Source organism: Electrona antarctica (genome assembly GCF_951216825.1).
Source record: "Electrona antarctica genome assembly, chromosome: 23".
Taxonomy (NCBI): Eukaryota; Metazoa; Chordata; class Actinopteri; order Myctophiformes; family Myctophidae; genus Electrona; species Electrona antarctica.
The window spans coordinates 36,908,055-36,927,237 of NC_136804.1; the positions used below are offsets into that span (position 1 = coordinate 36,908,055).

The 19,183-nt window shown below is 42.3% G+C and overlaps 1 protein-coding gene across 1 annotated transcript; it reads right to left on the reverse strand.

Moving 5' to 3' along the window:
* Positions 1-3,810: 3,810 nt before the first annotated feature.
* Positions 3,811-19,093, reverse strand: mest (mesoderm specific transcript). Its single transcript, XM_079493763.1, has 12 exons — positions 18,954-19,093; positions 18,409-18,564; positions 14,893-14,972; positions 13,551-13,628; positions 12,366-12,511; positions 11,083-11,141; positions 10,470-10,510; positions 8,929-8,999; positions 7,369-7,470; positions 6,938-7,014; positions 5,682-5,745; positions 3,811-4,992 (listed from the first exon to the last, which is right to left on the reverse strand). Exons 2-12 carry the CDS (start codon positions 18,560-18,562, stop codon positions 4,875-4,877), a joined length of 990 nt encoding a protein of 329 aa, XP_079349889.1. The 5' UTR covers positions 18,563-18,564; positions 18,954-19,093; the 3' UTR covers positions 3,811-4,874.
* Positions 19,094-19,183: the final 90 nt, after the last annotated feature.

A 19,183-nucleotide genomic window follows, 5' to 3' on the forward strand; every position in this document is an offset into this window, starting at 1 on the left:
AGTTTATATTATAGCTCTCGTTAACTGTGACCAAGCCATGATGTAATTATGTTTTGCCACATCTTATCTGCAATATGTAACCTATAAATCCTTCTCCCAGCATAGGTTATAAGATCCGTCTCCCTGTTGTAAACAAGTGTAATGCTTAATTGGGTCGTCCACTCACAGTTAACAGTCTTTGTATTGAGTTTGTGCTCGAAATGTAATTCTGCAAACTGTTAATAAATAATTCAATCAATCAATAAAATAGTCAAATCTTGCAGCCACACATTTAGATTTCCACACATTCTGAAATAATTCCTGAATCCCTGAAAGATAATTTGATTTTGAACTAGTGTCTTAACTGTATACTTTTCCACCGTCCAGTCAAGGAGAACTTTGGGGCATTCTCTTTTACAACTAATATCGTCTCAATCAATTGTTATTTTGCACTGACATACAGAGAACGTCAATAATACATTTAGAAAATGCTATAGAATTCAAAACCATTATTAGCAATGTCTCCCTTCATACAGGAATTATATTACGCTCCCACATAAAACACATGAATGAAATACTGTCCAAAAGATAAGCATGCATTATGCACTGAGGTAACTCAATGGTCGCCAAGGACTTATTTAACTTCTTTTTCATGATGTCCTGGAGCGCCAAGGACGTGTTTTTCGTGTTTTTTAACATGGTAAAAAAATAAATAAAAAAAATGAAATAAAAAAATATATATATGGTGGCGGTCTGGGACTTTTGGCACCCCCTGGTGGCGGTGAATGAGTTTAACATGTCACACTCATAGGGGTCACACTGCTCCAAAGTGGCACAATTTGTTTCCATTTCCCTTAGCATTACAGTTTTTCCTTTGCATGTATGCACTGATTAAAACTGAAGCCACACTGTCAAAAACTTTGCACAGTAGTCTGTACAGTCACTGTGCTTGGATCTCCATGTCACCTTTGATCTTTTTATGTTTCTTCCATAAATTAATACTTTTATACTTGACAGGGTCACACAATGGAATTTGTTTTTGTTGGTTATTTGTTTGATCATTGTTTGTGACTTGGTAAATGGTGCATTTATATAGCGCCTTTATCCAAGGCGCTTTACATAGATTGTGCATCAATTCACCCATTCACACACATTCATACACCGATGGTGGCGGAAACCATGCAAGGCACCAACCAGCACATCAGGAGCAATTAGGGGTTCAGTGTCTTGCTCAAGGACACTTCGACACCAACTCTGGGGGAGCCCGGGTTCAAACTGGCAACCTTGTGGTTACCATCCAGCCACTCTACCCCTGAACCACCGCCGCCCCTTGTGACTTGTGTAGGTTCATCGTCTATGGCAAATTAAACGAAAAAGTGTCCTCTAAGTCTTAGTCCATAATGGGCTGGTCTTCCTCGGAGGCATGACGCTTTAGTAAAGAAACAATCAATCAATAAATCAACCGGTAGGTTGAAAGTGGCTACATTTATCTGTGAGTTTTATAAATATCTAACCAATGAGAAGTAACCCATTCTGGACGGGAACCCGTTTGTGTTTTAACTAAGCATTATTTAGCTATTGAAAAATAGCAGATCTACAAGCCCATAGCGTGCCACCGAGTGGCGCGCTACGAGCTTGTAGGTCTATTTTTGAAAAATCGTGAAAATGTGGCACAAATCTTTGAATTAGATATTCTTTCAGAATACTTTTTATTTATTTCGACGTCAGGCCTAAATCAAGAGCTTGTGACCAAATAAAAATTACATTGGATACTCCCCACCCCCCCTCCCTGAAAAGTAACAGGGTTTCAACCCAAACTGGGAATCATTCATTGTTTTTCCACACTAAACTACATTGAATAATCTCATTGTACAAAACGCATCTTTTCTCATTTACATTCCAACTATATATTTGAAAGACATTATTCTAAATCATGTTTTCAATATTGTCATCATGTTCTACATTTCTGCAGTAAGTAACCATATTGAAATAGGAGAATATTTACAATAAAATGAAAACAATCATTCACTTCACCAATTTCAGCTGAAGCTTCCGTTCCCTTTATTAAACACACACAGAGTGGACAATTTCACATGTGCAGGGGTGGAAAAAGTACTCTGACGTTTTCGTACTATGGACAAAATACTAATTTGTATTTTGTCCAATCTGTGTTCCTGCTCTTCTATTGAGACATTTAGATCCTGTTGGAGACGACATTTGACACTATCCTGTTTGAAAACAATATGTACTTGAGACCTAGGCCCTTTTTGAAACTAGCTCCTCGCCACTCGCCCTACACACTTCCACTCGGTTTGAGCATAGATACCGAGACGCAATGCAATGCAAGTGGATGGGAGGGGGATTCCGGTGCCGTCTCTATTATTTATATATCTATGCTCAAACCGAGTGGAAGTGTGTAGGGCGAGTGGCGAGGAGCTAGTTTCAAAAAGGGGCTATAGTTTCAAATCCGGGGTAGAACAAGAAAGTTACATAGTAAAAGTAGCAATACCTCTATGTAGAAGTACTCTGCTACAACTCAAAGTCTGGATTATCAGTACAAGTACAAAAGTATTGGCATCAAAAAATACTTAACAGTACCAAAGTAAAAGATTTCAAAAACTTGTCAACATATCGTCTGTTTTTGAATAATCCAAAGTATAAAGTGGAGCTTAATTGTGAATGTATGGTAAATCTGCAACGTAAATAGTAACTAAAGTTTTCAAATAACTGTAGTGGAGTAAAAAAAAAAAAACTTTAGTACATTACTTGAGTAACCAGTGGACAACACATGTGTGAGATCATGTGATGTGTGAGAGATCATGTGATGTGTGAGAGATCATGTGATGTGTGAGAGATCATGTGATGTGTGAGAGATCATGTGATGTGTGAGAGATCATTTGATGTGTGTGAGATCATGTGACATTCCACCAATGCTGCAGTCTCACTATCCATAACGTTTTCTGTTCCATTAATCAAATAATCGCAAGGCAAATGTTCTGGGATATACATTTCATTTGTTTAACCCATTTTGGGCGGGAACCCCTTTTGGTGTTAGCATTATGTTATGCTTTAGCTATTGAAAAATAGCAGATCTACAAGCTCATAGCGCGCCACCGAGTGGCGCGCTACGAGCTTGTAGGTCTGCTATTTTTGAAAAATCGAAGAACGACATAGAAACATAGCTTTTTCAGAAAACTGTCAGGATGTAGAAGACATTTTTAGAATGGTCAAAATGGGTTAATAACCTACTAAAATAATCCATTAGTATGGTTAGCGTTAGTTTATACCTCATCTTACAACGGTGTTGTGCAAAAAAAATTAAAAGCGAATTGCTGCTCATCCCTGGAGGTCACAACAATTTCAGCTTCCTAAAACCCACAGAGAAGTTTGTCTCAGATGGAAGTGGAAGGTTTGTGAGCAGATGTTCTTACTGGGCGATGTGGAGAGCAAGGGATGGATTACACCAGTGGTTCTCATAAGGTTCATACATTTGTATTTCAAGGACTCATATAACTCTATAACTATTAACTAACTGCTTACTATAAACTGCTGAAATCAAATGGACCCGTAATCATTTATGTGATGCTCCATGTTATTAAGCATTTCCGCAACTAAATACCACCTTTTTTTTTTTCCTCCCCAATGTAGTCGTTATGCCAATAGAGCGTCGCAGTCCCGCCCCCTTTCATTACGACGCCAGGCCCAGTCCCGCCCCCTTTCATTACGACGCCAGGCCCAGTCCCGCCCCCTTTCATTACGACGCCAGGCCCAGTCCCGCCCCCTTTCATGACGACGCCAGGCCCAGTCCCGCCCCCTTTCATGACGACGCCAGGCCCAGTCCCGCCCCCTTTCATGACGACGCCAGGCCCAGTCCCGCCCCCTTTCATGACGACGCCAGGCCCAGTCCCGCCCCCTTTCATGACGACGCCAGGCCCAGTCCCGCCCCCTTTCATGACGACGCCAGGCCCAGTCCCGCCCCCTTTCATGACGACGCCAGGCCCAGGAAATAATTCCCAATGCATTTTTCCCATAGACATTTCAAAAAGTATTTATTTAAAGACCTATTAAGCGTCGTGCAAAGCCAACTCGAGTTGTGACAAATCATGACAATAAACACAATATTTTGGACCAAACAAATAATTACAAAGAAGAAAAACAAGAAAATCTTTCTAATTATTTGTTCGGCCCGAAAAATTGTGTTTGTTGTCATGATTTCTCACAACTCGAGTTGGCTTTGTACGGCGTTTAAAAAGGTCTTTAAATAAATACTTTTTGAAATGTCTATGAGGAAAATGAACGGGGAATCATTTCCTGGGCGCTGGTAGGGGGCGGGACTGTCTGCGACGCTCTATTGACTCCTCCCCACCCCACATTGTGTGTTGTCACCGTTGTTGTATCCTACTGGCTCACCTGCCAGTGAGGAGCCCCCACCGGGAGGACGTCGTAGAGCCTTTGTCCTACTCCCGTCCAACAGTCCCTGCTGACAGGAGCCCATTGGAATACATACAGTGATACAGTGAGTGAACACAGAACAATTGTGTTTGCATAGACACTCAAAAAAAGTCTGATGCACCGGAGGATTGGTGGTGGGTAGGCCTCTACCACAGCGTCACCCGAGCGCCACGTACATCTATATTCTAATGAATATGGCAGAACTTACGGTCAGAATGCTATTAGGGGAAACCTTTGTTAACCTGCGGGGGGAATTAATTTTCAGCTTCACCCAGCTGATGGCTGCTCAGATAGATTTACAGTTTTAAAATTGACAATGTCCAGAGCATCTTACAAAAACAAGTTAAAACATTTTAAGGAGATCAACCTTGGAGGCGTGGAGATTGTAAAGGTGGTAGAAATCCACATACTATAGGGTGTGTGTCAACCCAGGAGTTGGTTCTTCAGAAGGAGTTGATGAAGTTGAAATATGCATTGATGAAGCCGGTGGAGTCCTCCAGCTGTGGATAGTGACTGATGTGTTCGTCCAGGATGCTGACGGTTGATCTCTGGACGAGTCGCCTTCACAACAAGAGAGAGAGAGTGTTCAATTCTGTTTCAATATCTGGAACTGAGGAATGAGGGTTGATTTTCTGGGGCCGGGGGTTCATGCCTCTGTTTTTGATATTCCCCCTCTGGTCATAAATGTGACCAGATTTGACTGAGACTGAGAGACTGCCATCGCGCAAATTACAGCTTTTCACCAGAGGAGAAAAACTTTTTTTTTTTAATGAGTTAATAGCACAGGCAGACTCTTCACATACTAGAGCATGTCTGAAATAAGTGTCAGAGCTGAAATCGACATGTAAATATGAAATAAATGGCCAAACATGTAGCTAGGTGTAATGTTAGAGACCACAGAAGTGAACCTTTCAAGCCTGTTTTCTCAACTCGCTGTTTTCTGCAAGACATTACTCTATAAGCCATATCTCCAAAACTGGTGGGTCAAACTGAACAACCAATATGTCAATTTGAAGCTGTGATTCCCCGCTTTCATATGACATGAAAAAACGAAAATTCTAAAAAAAATCCAATGGCAGTCCCTCAGTCAAATTTAGTCACAAATGGTTATGGATATATATTTTTTTATGATTTAGGTCTGAATCGGATTTGGACTCAATAATCTGTCATCGGTCTGTCTGGTTCTACTGATGAGTGTGACTGAGAGAATTTATACACAATTTACTATTCTAGGTGATAATATCACTCACTTGTAAAGGCTGATGAACTGGGGATGAGGGTTGACTGGATCCAGTGGTCCATAGATCATGTGCACTGAAGGAAGCACAGGATGAAATAATAAATGGTCAAATGGAGGGATGTAAAGCCCCCGATCAAACTGTAGTGTATAAAAAGGGCATTTTCGTGTAGAAAACTTTTTTAATGGCAAAAATAGTCAATCAACAAGCACTCAACATGTTTTTGTTTTTTTTAAAGATGCTAATACAGTTGGAGGCCATCGATATTGTCCTTTTCTTTTTGCTGAGGTTTGCGTGATCTGCGCAAAAGGACAGTTAACCCATTTTGGGCGGGAACCCCTTTTGGTGTTTTAAACATTGTTATAATTTAGCTATTGAAAAATAGCAGATCTACAAGCTCGTAGCGCGCCACCGAGTGGCGCGCTACGAGCTTGTAGGTCTGCTATTTTTGAAAAATCGTGAAAATATTTATTTCAGAAAACTGGAGGATTTAGAAGGATTTTTAAAAATGTTGAGGTCAGGCCTAAATGGGTCAAATGATAAGGGACAATATCACTGGCACCCAACTGTAGTTATCATTCAGATTCTTGGTGTGGGCTGGCCCTTTACACACATCCACACCAGTTGTGGGTTCAGTGCCTTGCTCAAGGCCACACTCCTATCCTCGCTGAGATCGTCCCTGCATGCCAGCCCCCCAGCAGGGGATTGAACCAGGCAACCTTCCATTCACAACCACGCTCCTCTAACCCGTGCTTGTCCAAAAAGAACGCATCGGACGCCACTGAGCCGACTTGGGGACCCAACGCAAGGACAACACAAGAGACGGTCACGGCCACACAGCCAACTCAAGGTACGGCCACGGAGCCGACTTGGGGACCCAACGCAGCTCCTCCAAGGAAAACAAACAAATTAACGGAGCTGAACGTGAATCCCCCCCACCGCCCACCCCTTTTTTTCCCCTCACTGTATATGTTTCTTTTCCCTTTTTACCTCCTTTATGATGAATTCCTGTTCTGTCCTTTGTCTATATAGAAGTGTCTATTTGTACGTCTCTAAATGTTTTTGATGATTTGAACATGGTGGACCCTATTGTAAACAAGTGTAATGCTTAATTGGGTCGTCCACTCACAGTTAACAGCCTTTGTATTGAGTTTGTGCTTGAAATGTACTGTAATTCTGCAAACTGTTAATACATTTTTCAATCAATCAATCAATGAAACTACATGCAAGGTTAAAAGGGGACTGGGTTGTACTTGAGGGTTACTCACATGGGACGTAGCTGGACGTGAGAGCACCCACCCACCGATCTCTGTGTTTATTCCTCTGGTTAATAAACTGCAAAATACTGTGAGAGAGACATACAGACAGAGTGAGGACTAACATATAGAATGTATGAAGTATGTATTCCATTAACCCATTTTGAGCGGGAACCCCTTTTGGTGTTAACATTATGTTATGCTTTAGCTATTGAAAAATAGCAGATCTACAAGCTCATAGCGCGGCACCGAGTGCCGCGCTACGAGCTTGTAGATCTGCTATTTTTGAAAAATATAAAAAAATAATATTATAATAATAATATTAAAAAATAGAAACACAGCTTTTTCAGAAAACTGTCAGGATTTAGAAGACATTTTTAGAATCTGATCTCAGGTCAAAATGGGTTTAAACACAAAGGAGCAGCACACGTGCTATGGCCTACCTGTCCAGGACCAGGTTCCCGTCATTGAAGCGCATACCGGTCCACATGTCCCAGAACTCTGCATCTGTAGGCTGAGTGTAGGGACCGAACACATCCCCAATTCTACCAACAAAACAAACCAGTATTATATGAGAAAAATACATATGACTAGAGATATAATGCACACATTAAATGGCCTTGCAAACGGGAAGCGATAAAACACGCCTATTAGTTCATTTTCAATGAGACCTGCGTTTTTGCTCGGAGAAGTCGCGGTGCGACAACGCAAGCGTATTTACAGTTGGGTGCCACCGATATTGTCCCTTTATTATTTGACCCATTTAGGCCTGACCTCAACATTTTCAAAAAAAATCCTTCTAAATCCTCCAGTTTTCTGAAATAAATATTTTCACGATTTTTCAAAAATAGCAGACCTACAAGCTCGTAGCGCGCCACTCGGTGGCGCGCTATGAGCTTGTAGATCTGCTATTTTTCAATAGCTAAATTATAACATAATGTTTAAAACACCAAAAGGGGTTTTGCGCAGATCACGCAAACCTCAGCAAAAAGAAAAGGACAATATCGATGGCCTCCAACTGTACGTGAGCGTGGTCCCGTGCATTTGTTGCGCAACGTGCTCGTTACGTGCACACGTAACGATGGATTCTGATTAGCTTTTTTTTTTACGCTTGCATTGTTGCGCCTCCTCTTCAACAGACCTGAAGGAGACATGTGTTGATCCAGGCAACAACGCCTGCGTTCCTCGCTTCACGTTTGCAAGGCTCTTAAGGCTTCTTATAAATGTTTATAATTGTGCATAAGAACTTAACAAGGTTTATGAAGTACTGTAAGCGCTGGTCATAATGCATTATAAGCTCAGTGGAACAGCACATTATAACTACCAGGTAACACTTTACTTAACATAATATTTGCCACACACGCGAAGTCTCACGATTTGTACTTGCAACCGCCCTTTGCCAAAACGAGATCTCTCGGGTTTGATTAATATTGAATCCAGAATTAATAGTATTTTATTTACCGTTTTTAGCAGCCATCGTTAGCCTCCGGTAGCTCCCATGGTGTGTAGTCATCGAATATCCAAAATCTCCTCATGCACGCGCACGTACGCAATCTAAATCGGTGTAGGGCTCAGTTTGAGATAAAGGACCATATTAATTCGAGGTCACGCTATGAAAAATAATAGTCCGGGCGGCAGATCATGACCGTGAACGAGCCTGGCGCCCCAATGGAGGGCAATCACTTCCGGGTCGGCCGGATGAGGGCTCCTTTTCTTTGTTTATGTCGCGCATTTCACTGGCACTAGGCTCACGTTACCGCCTATCGTAGCATATTTATAACGCATAATAATGCACTTATAAGGTGAAGCCTTGTCATGCTATATGCATGACAACTTATAATAATGACAATTTATAACTGACATAGCTATGGTAGTTAGTTATAATGTGCTGTAACTGCTTATATTATTGTGTGTGTGTGTGTGTGTGTGTGTGTGTGTGTGTGTGTGTGTGTGTGTGTGTGTGTGTGTGTGTGTGTGTGTGTGTGTGTGTCAGGACTGCTCACCCCTTTGTGAAGAGACGGTAGGTGGTGAGTCGAGTCAGAAGTGGAGACAGATATGTGTAGTCCTTGAGTAGCTGTAGGTGACAGTCAGATATATTATGCTCCATTTGAAGAAGAAAAAACAGCTACCCACCCACTGAATGAATCTGCATGGTCGAATCTAAATCCATCAAACAAACAGATGTACAATTTACAATTTAGGCATTTAGCAGACGCTCTTAATCCAGAGCGATTTACATTAAGCAATCATCATGCGTAAACTAAGAACGTAACAGTGGAGTATCTATGTAAACTATACATACTATACTATACTATATAATATATTATACATGTGTACTATAAAGTGCTATGACTACATAAAGTGCAATTCTAGAGCTGTCTACGTAACAAGCTATAAGTCTGTTTAAAATACTATCTAAGTCTACATAATGTGCTATCTAAGGGGCTAGGCTAGGGCAAGTGCTACGGGCCATGGTGGAGTCTGAAGAGGTGGGTTTTCAGACTACGGCGGAAGAAGATGTAAAACTAGAAAAAGTGCCCTTCCGGGCACAGGTCTCCACCAGGAGGATAGGAGTGTGTGTGATGTTTGGCAAAATGTTTAGGAGGTTTTTATTTCCTTCATTTTGTTGAGGAAATGCAGAGCCAGATCACTCATAGCATCTCTGAGGATAGAATTCTGGATGAGCAGGACATGTGCAGCATTTTGTACAAAACGGGCCACTCCTGAAAACTTTGGAAGGCAATCTTAGCCAATCAGTGTACAATCTGAGAAATCCAACAGACTGGTCTTGATCACATGACTACAGAGATCATGTGTACCGATTTGAGGCATTTTATTCCAAAAATGTGTTTTGCAAAAATCAACCTGTTGGTGGCGCTATAACAGGCCAATGTGAAAAGGGTGCGATATATTCCTCAGCCTAGTAAGAAAATGTGTGAAAGATTTCACGTAAATTGCATGCTGCGTTCATGATTTGAGGCTATTGTTCAAAACGGGGCAATCTTGCAAACTGTGAAAGCCAATTATAGGCAATTAGGATGGAATATGAAATATCAGACAGATCCGACCTGAGCACATGACCATAGAGATACTGTGTAACGATTTGTGAGATTTTTGGACAGAATCTGGAGGAGTAATATCAAAAAAATTGTTTTACAAAAGTCGGCCTCCTGGTGGCGCTATAAAAGGCAGATGCGGAAAATGCAGGTAAAAGGTTTGTCCTTGGCCTCTAGGGAGTGTGCATGCAACGTTTCACACAGATCGGTGCAGTTTTAGGTAAAAAAAATGTGAAAAGCTGCCGCATGGTGGCGCTATAACAGGCCGTTCTGGAAAATGTGTGGCAGAGGTTCATCGTTGGCATCCAGGGAGTGTGTGTGCAAAGTTTGGCATCGACCGGGTTAACGGTGCCGGAGATTAGCTGTTCACAGACGGACGGAAGGACGGAAGGACGGACACACGGACGGAGTGCAAAACATACTCTCTCCCCATGCCTTCGGCCTGGTGGAGACAAGAAACGGATGTAAATAAGAAAGGTACAACTCACTGTCTGCAGCAGCCTTGGGTAATGTGTTTCTGGGAATAGTCCTAGTGGGGGAAAAAAATATATATTCAGAAAACATTGAGTTCATATTTTAATATTTTTCTTGATATGAAAAAGGTTGAAAAGCACTGCTCTAGGGACTAGGGAGATGCCCAGCCAATATTTTAATATTGTGTCATAATAAGAACTGTGTTGTTGACTCATGGATATGAAGGGTGCGTTCGGAAATGCGCCCTGAACGCACTGGTGTGCTCTCTTGTCGTTCGTTTATTCAGTGCACTCGGTGCGTTGTCGTTCGAAAATCCAGTGCGCTGCGCACCGGGTGTGCCGAGTGCCCGCACTGAGCGACCCTACCCTGAAGCTGGGGTTGTCCAGTGAGAATCGGTGTGATTGCATCACAGCTGTGGTCGTTCGTAAATAAGGCACACTGTGACGTCACCGCCCACCACACTCAACAAACTGACCACATTCCCGGTGCGCATTTCCGAACGCACCCGAAGAATCAATGGGATTTTTATTCAAGTCGTGCCCCATAACAAATTTGACTGCTTGGGAAACATCATCATTGGCTTTCATCTTTCTACTGAATTCTGACAAATAAGAAATGGTTCTGTACCGCCATTGGACAGACAGAGGCTGTTGATCGTCAGGTGGCCTGTCCGGTTCTGGTCACTCCTAATTGAGAGTGAGAGATATAGTGTAGATTGTTAGAAAATATTGTGGCACTTCTAAAACCAAACCTAAACGTTTTCTGAAAACGTTCAAATAAATTAACCCATTTTGGGCGGGAACCCAAATACTTAGCTATACTTTTAGCTATTGAAAAATAGCAGATCTACAAGCTCATAGCGCGGCACCGAGTGCCGCGCTACGAGCTTGTAGGTCTGCCATTTTTTGAAAAATCGTGAAAATGTGGCACAAATATTTGAATACATATTCTTTCAACGTTTTTAACTCAAATCTTTGCTTCTGGGGGGGGTCCCTGGAACAACATATTTTCAGATGGGGGTCGGTGGCCAATTACATATAATTTTTGGGGTCCTTGACATGAAATATTGCGCACCACTGATATAGAAACATAGATATTTCAGAAAACTGCCAGGATTTATTTATTTGTATTTCGACGTCAGGCCTAAATGGGTTAAAAGGCCTTCTAAAACCGAACCTAAACATTTCTGAAAATGTTCAAATACATTAAGTTGCAATATGAGACACAGAGGTGTCTCTCGGTATGAAAGGCATAACAACGTATAGGTTACACCAGGGGTTCTCAACCCGTGGGTCGCGACCCCTCGGGGGGGTCGCCAAATTATTTTAGGGGGGCCCCAAATTATTTTCAAAAAAAAAAAAAAAAAAAAAAAGATTTTTTTTTTAATTTTTTTTTCACGATTTTTCAAAAATAGCAGATCTACAAGCTCATAGCGCGCCACTCGGTGGCGCGCTATGAGCTTGTAGATCTGCTATTTTTCAATAGCTAAATTATAACAATGCTTAAAACAACAAAAGGGGTTCCCGCCCAAAATGGTTTAAGGTTATTGTAGCAGTCAATTTTTTTCACGATTTTTCAAAAATAGCAGATCTACAAGCTCATAGCGCGCCACTCGGTGGCGCGCTATGAGCTTGTAGATCTGCTATTTTTCAATAGCTAAATTATAACAATGCTTAAAACAACAAAAGGGGTTCCCGCCCAAAATGGTTTAAGGTTATTGTAGCAGTCAATTTATATTGGGGGTCGGGAGGGGGCGGGGCGGGGGTCCCGAGACATTGCCAAAGCATTTCCGGGGGTCCCCGGCCAAAAACGTTGAGAACCCCTGGGTTACACCAATACATACGTTGGGTATGTTAACCCTAAATGGGTTGCCTGCACGCAGGCACGCACACACGCACGCACACACACACGCAACCTGCCTGTAGAGAAGCTCCAGGGCGACAGTGTCTCCATAGTCGTGGGACAGAAGGTTGACCCGCTGGTCGGTAAGTCCAAGATGGCTGACCAGGGCCTCCACCAAGGAGGCCTGTTCAAAGATAGAATACCTGTGTGGTCTCTGGGATGGGAAAGGGGAGGGGGACGACAGACACAAGTTGAGTTAAGAGGTACTGTATGTACACCAGAACGCAGCAGGGCAAAGCAGACATTATGGGGACAGGCACCTGGTACCAACTCACTTGGGGAGGTTAGCACTAACTTAGCAGAGACATGCAGAAAAATGTTTAAAAAAAATATATACATAATGGGGAGCTTGAGCTTCTTCTAAGTTCTATGCCGTATAAGGGCGTCTTTAATTTGTGACACAATAGAGCACCGAAGTCTGACATCACTGTCAGTAGAGGGCGTCAGTCCCCAGGTTCATGTAGTTTTTTATTTGCATTGTAATCTCCATAGGGGGATTTTAGGTCGCTTCATATAAGAACTGTGTTTGAAAAATAAACAGACTGAAAAAAATAATAATAATAAAATAAACAGACCACCCCGGCCTTTCTGTCAGGGGAGTGGCTGTGCGTCGTTAATGATTTCCATTCATATTTGATACAGCCAGTTTCTGGAGAAAATGGAATTAATGTGGCCGCAAAAGCCTTGAAACTACATATGAAGGCAATGTCACTGCTAATATACGTCATGCCCAGATGTCAACACATTGCGTTCCTGAGATTCCTCGTTGACGTAAGCTCAGCTGGTGGTGACTCGACTCGTACTAACCACGAAACATTAAATATCAATAAAATAAAAATAAAAATAAACGTAATTAACATTCAGTTTCTGTTGTGCGACGGGCAGATGCAGCCACCCGCCTAACCGGAAATGTAGTCTCTGGGTTGTTTGGCTCGCTTATTTTGTTACTCTTTGGGTATATTTGCGCATTTCCAACTTCAGTCGATGCTTCATATCCATATGAGTGAAAAGGCCGGGGTGATCGGTTTATTTTTCAAACACAGTTCTTATATGAGGCGATTTAAAATCCCCCTATGGAGATTACAATGCAAATAAAAAGTACACAAACCTGGGGACTGACGCCCTCTACTGACAGGACTTCGGTGCTCTATGATACTAAGAGGCGATTCTCTGTGGTTCGGTTCTTTACGTACTGGTTTGTCACTGAAGCCAAAGCCCAGGAAGTCCAGAGCGATGACTCTATGGAAGCGATGACTTAGTGGCTCCCAAATCTGGAAGAAAAGGTCATACAGGTATCGTTGCTGTCGGGCAAAAACCTTGTATCTCCATATTTCATCTTTTTATGTCATTTCTATTTATTCGTTTGTAAATGTATGCCCTACTTCAGGGGTTCTCAAATGGGGGTACGCAGAGGTACTACTGTACAGAGCCAGAGGGTACAGAGGGTACGTGAGAGACAGTGGAAGATTGAAAAGCTGGACACTCAGGACTAAGTTAAAGTCTTTCACTCCTTTTCTTATTTGTAATGCGTTTCTTCAATATATTCTTCAATAGGTGAGTTATACGAAAGTAGCACAAATAGCAGATATGGCCTGACAGCGGGTCGCGTGTTCGAGTCCCGTTCATGACGACCTTTGCTGCATGTCTGTCATCAATAAAGGCAGAAAAGCATAAATAAATAAAATAAAAATAATTGTGACCGTAGATCGCATTTTCTATGAAAACCTGAATCTCCCGTCCGTCCGTCCGTCCGTCCGTCCGTCCGTCCGTCCGTCAGTTTTATCCCACAATTTTGTAACCCATTTTTTCACCCAGTGTCAATTAGCTAATGTAATCCTGGGCGCTACACTTCCTCTGCCAACCTGGGGGGCAGCAGACTGACCTCATGCTTCCTTCTATGCATGAGGAGTCCAAGCTGCTTCTTTTCACCTGACAGGGGAGAGTTTCCCCGGCCGGACGTAGCGCGTGGAAGGAAGCACGTTATTCCGACCAGTTCCTAACATGTTCCTTTCCCCTCCATCAGGCACCGCGGCTGGCCAGGGGGAGGTCCAAAACCCTATTCTAATAGATTGACAAGCCATAAATGATTGTGCGAGTTACCTTGTACCAGTCATAACTGGGTGAGTTACCTTGTACCAGTCATAACTGGGTGAGTTACCTTGTACCAGTCATAACTGTGTGAGTTACCTTGTACCAGTCATAACTGTGTGAGTTACCTTGTACCAGTCATAACTGTGTGAGTTACCTTGTACCAGTCATAACTGGGTGAGTTACCTTGTACCAGTCATAACTGGGTGAGTTACCTTGTACCAGTCATAACTGGGTGAGTTACCTTGTACCAGTCATAACTGTGTGAGTTACCTTGTACCAGTCATAACTGGGTGAGTTACCTTGTACCAGTCATAACTGTGTGAGTTACCTTGTACCAGTCATAACTGGGTGAGTTACCTTGTACCAGTCATAACTGGGTGAGTTACCTTGTACCAGTCATAACTGGGTGAGTTACCTTGTACCAGTCATAACTGGGTGAGTTACCTTGTACCAGTCATAACTGGAGGTAGGGAATCCATGGAGCAGAATGATGATGTCTACATTTCCTAAAGCACCGTAAGAATCTGTCAAAAGAGTTAAGAAAATAATAATAATAATATGAAGTAATATATAGTAGCTTAAAGGACCACTTCACCACTTTTCAACCTATCTTCATATAATAGGTCCTCACTAATAATCATGATAAAATGGCACGCTTTTTTTCTACTCTGTCTGTGTCTCATAGGAAGGCTGTGGGCAGTTTAGAAACAGTCTTCCAGTGACATCATCATTAGGCAGATCATTTTTTAAACAAGTTTTCTTTTACAAAAAATGTCATTATCGTGAGAACGATGGCTTCCATTTTCGCATTGCAACTTTTCAGGACTAGAAAGCCTGCAGTTTTTATTAGCTTGTATTCCCCATCGATGATGTCACTGGAAGACGGTTTCTGAACTTCCCACAGCCCTCCTATGAGACACAGACTGAGTAGAAAAATGCGCCATTTTTTCAAGATTATTAGTGAGGACCTCTTATAAAACACGAAAGGAAGGAAAATTCGAATGGAAATGGGCAAAACATTTGGATGGACAAGAGGAAGTTCCTTGCGTTTATCGCGATGGTTATCAACTGTGCTAGTGAAATACAAGGAAAATCAGAAAGGATAAAGAGGGTACTGGATGCGGCCAGGACATTCCTGGACATTGAGGACATAACAGGAGAGGACCTTGATTATACCCTGAGGGAAGGGTTTGCTCCACCTCAGACCATTGGGTCTGAGCGGTAGAGTGGTTTGAATAGTTTTGCAAGGGGATATGGTGAAGGGCACTGTAAATAAGTTGTCTGAGAAACAAAACTCTTGTACAGTAGGTGGCGGTATGCACCTTTATGTTGGTGCGATCTGCCATAAAACTCAGAGAAGAAGAAGAGGACCTCTTATATTGAAAAGTGGTGAAGTGGTCCTTTAAAGGCAAGCCTTTCAGATGTGCTGGTGAGCTAGCCCTAGAATGTCTCCTGTCGTTTGATACACTTGGCAGAGTATTCCACATACAGGAGCCACAGAACACCATGCTTCATTTCTGCTCGGGCGCATCATGCACGGCATTAAATGTGATAAATGCTCCGTTTGTACTCACCGTCTCACCCATTAAATAATTCCAAAGACGTGGAGTGAAATATGGTCCTCTAGTTTCATATCCATGTGAAGGTTCTGACACAAAACGTGTATTTAGTCAAATATCTCCCCTTTTTCACGAGATGCACACGGACGTCTTTCTCTCCGGGCAAAGGGGCCCGGAATGATCGATGGACTGATTTTACCAATACGTCCTGTTTACCGCAGACGTCATTACCAATTGACCAGGGAAACACAAAGTTTTGGGTCACACAATTGGCAGGTGGTGTGATTAATTACCCAGCACCTATCGCAAGGCACCTGCCAATTGTGTGACCCAAACCTTTGTGTTTCCCTGGTCAATTGGTGATGACGTTTGTGGTGATCAGAGGAAGTTTTGATAAATGAAATCCAGCTGTCATTCCGGGCCCCTTTGCCCGGAGAGAAAGACGTCCGTGTGCATCTCGTGAAAAAAGTGGATATAATTGACTAAATACACGTTTTGTGCCAGAACTTTCACATGGATATGAAACTAGAGGACCATATTTCACTCCATGTCTTTGGAATTATTTAACCCATTTTGGGTGGGAACCGGTCCTTTTGGTGTTTTAAGCATTATGTTATACTTTAGCTATTGAATTTTTTTTCAAAAATCGTGAAAATGTGGCGCAAACCTTTGAATATATATTCTTTCAGAGCAAACGCTTTTAACTCAAATCTTTGCTTCTGGGCCGAATCCCTGGAAGAACATATTTTCAGATGGGGGTCGGTCGGCGGCCAATTACATATACGTAATTTTGGGATCCTTGACATGAAAATGTTTGAGAACCACTGACACAGAAACATGAGGTTTTCAGAAAACTGTCAGGATTTAGAAGACATTCGAGAATCGTCCTCAGGTCTAAATGGGTTCATGGGCGAGTACAAACGGAGCATTTATCACATTTAACCCATTTTGGGCGGGAACCCCTTTTGGTGTTAGCATTATGTTGTGCTTTAGCTATTGAAAAATAGCAGATCTACAAGCTTGTAGCGCGCCACCGAGTGGCGCGCTACAAGCTTGTAGGTCTGCTATTTTTGAAAAACCGAAGAACGACTGACATAGAAACATAGCTTTTTCAGAAAACTGTCAGGATGTAGAAGACATTTTTAGAATCTGATCTCAGGTCAGAATGGGTTAATGCCGCGCATGATGCGCCCGAGCAGGAATGAAGCAGGGTGTTCTGTGGCTCCTGTATGTGGAATACTCTGCCAAGTGTATGAAACAACAGGATACATTCTAGGGCTACTGGTGAGCAAGACTGGCACCGCCCCATGGAACCGTGCCGTCATCCTCCCTGTCGACTAGCTCTGGTCCATAGCCTTCTACTGCTTCTACGAGTCTGCCCTGCAGTATAAGGCTATGGGACTTTCGGTTTTAAATCTCAAATCGAAATCAGACCAGCGTATTTTAAAAGAACGTTTTTGCTACTCACCAAAACAAAGGCGGGTTGTGTCATTAGAAAGCCTACTTTCCTTAGTGGACGCACTCTGAGCCCCCCACCACACGTATAAACGGTACTTTTTGGCCAGAAAGGGATTTTTTTTCACCGGCAGTTCTCTGGGCAATATCGGTAGAGGGCGCATTGGAGTAACTAAAAGTATTTTTTTCCCGGTGGAATCAAAATCCCTTTTTGGCCGAAAAGTACCGTTTATACGTGTGGTGGGGTGCTCAGAGTGCGTCCACTAAGGAAAGTAGGCTTTCTATTGACACAACCCGTCTTTGTTTTGGTGAGTAGGTCAAACGTTTGTGAGATTTCCACTAAAGAGGAGAGGCTGGTCTGATTTCGATTTGAGATTTAAAACCGAAAGTCCCATAGCCTTATACTGCAGGGCAGAAACGTAGAAGCAGTAGAAGGCTATGGACCAGAGCTAGCACCGCCCCATGGAACCGTGCTGTCATCCTCCCTATCGCCCCTCTCTACACTAGAGCCTATAATACAATATTGCATATATATTGCACTAATTGCATATATGCAATTATTTGACCTTATTGATGACATACTATCTGCAATTATCTGCTGATGCGCCCCTTCTTCTTCTTTTCGTATATCAGATATAGAAATGTTTTACCCCCAATGTTTTTTTATTTTACTTTTTACCCCCTTTTCTCCCCAATTTTGTTGTTGTTATGACAATCGATTCCCACACACACACACACACACACACACACACACACACACACACACACACACACACACACACACACACACACACACACACACACACACACACACACACAATCTATGTTGTCACTGTCATCCTTTTGAACCAGTGAGGAGCCCTCATCATTCCCCCATAATAATATAATAATAATAATAATAATAATAATAATAATAATAATAATAATAATAATAATATGTCTGTACCTCTGTAGAAGACGTTATTGCCTCTGAAGTTGAAGGTATCGCCAGCATTGTGCCATTTCTGCAGAGCAGGTGACAACTGGGGAGGAGGGATGTGGAGAAAAACTGCTAGCAGAGGGATGAGGATCAGACCCACGTGAATCCACCATTCTCTCATCTCTGCAAGAGAAACAATGCATGCATGGTCGGCTGACTGTACGTCTGACTGTACGTCTTGTAATAGTTCCTCCAGTATACTTGTATGTTACCAACACTTCAATCAACTTGAAGTGTACGAATACAGTCAGTAGAACCAAATGGAGCCTGAAGGCTTAAGGTCCATTTGGTTACATTAGCTATAGATTAACACTCGGGTTGTAGTAGGAATGGGATTATATAATTATGCCTGGCACATGAAGCAACACACAGCCAGACAGACAGGACTATTGACCCGTTTAAATGCTACACACCTCTGATAACAGTTGTGAAAACACAACGATACAAAACAACAACAACAACACATAACGTTGATAACCATCACATCCCGGGTAGGTAATAGTAATACTTACTGAATTATTGTGCCAATGCGCGTCATTACACTGCGTTTCAGGACTTTTAACCATAAACTATTAGTGGTAAATATTAAAACCTCAAGGGGATTGTCTTATCACTGCAACAGGGTTCAACATTGAGGAGGAGGACAGTCCCAGACCTCAAACTGAGCCGTCAGTGTGATCCGGTTTAGGAAACAAAAAATAAAGGTTTCCGGATTCGCATTATTGTCGTCAATCAATTATCA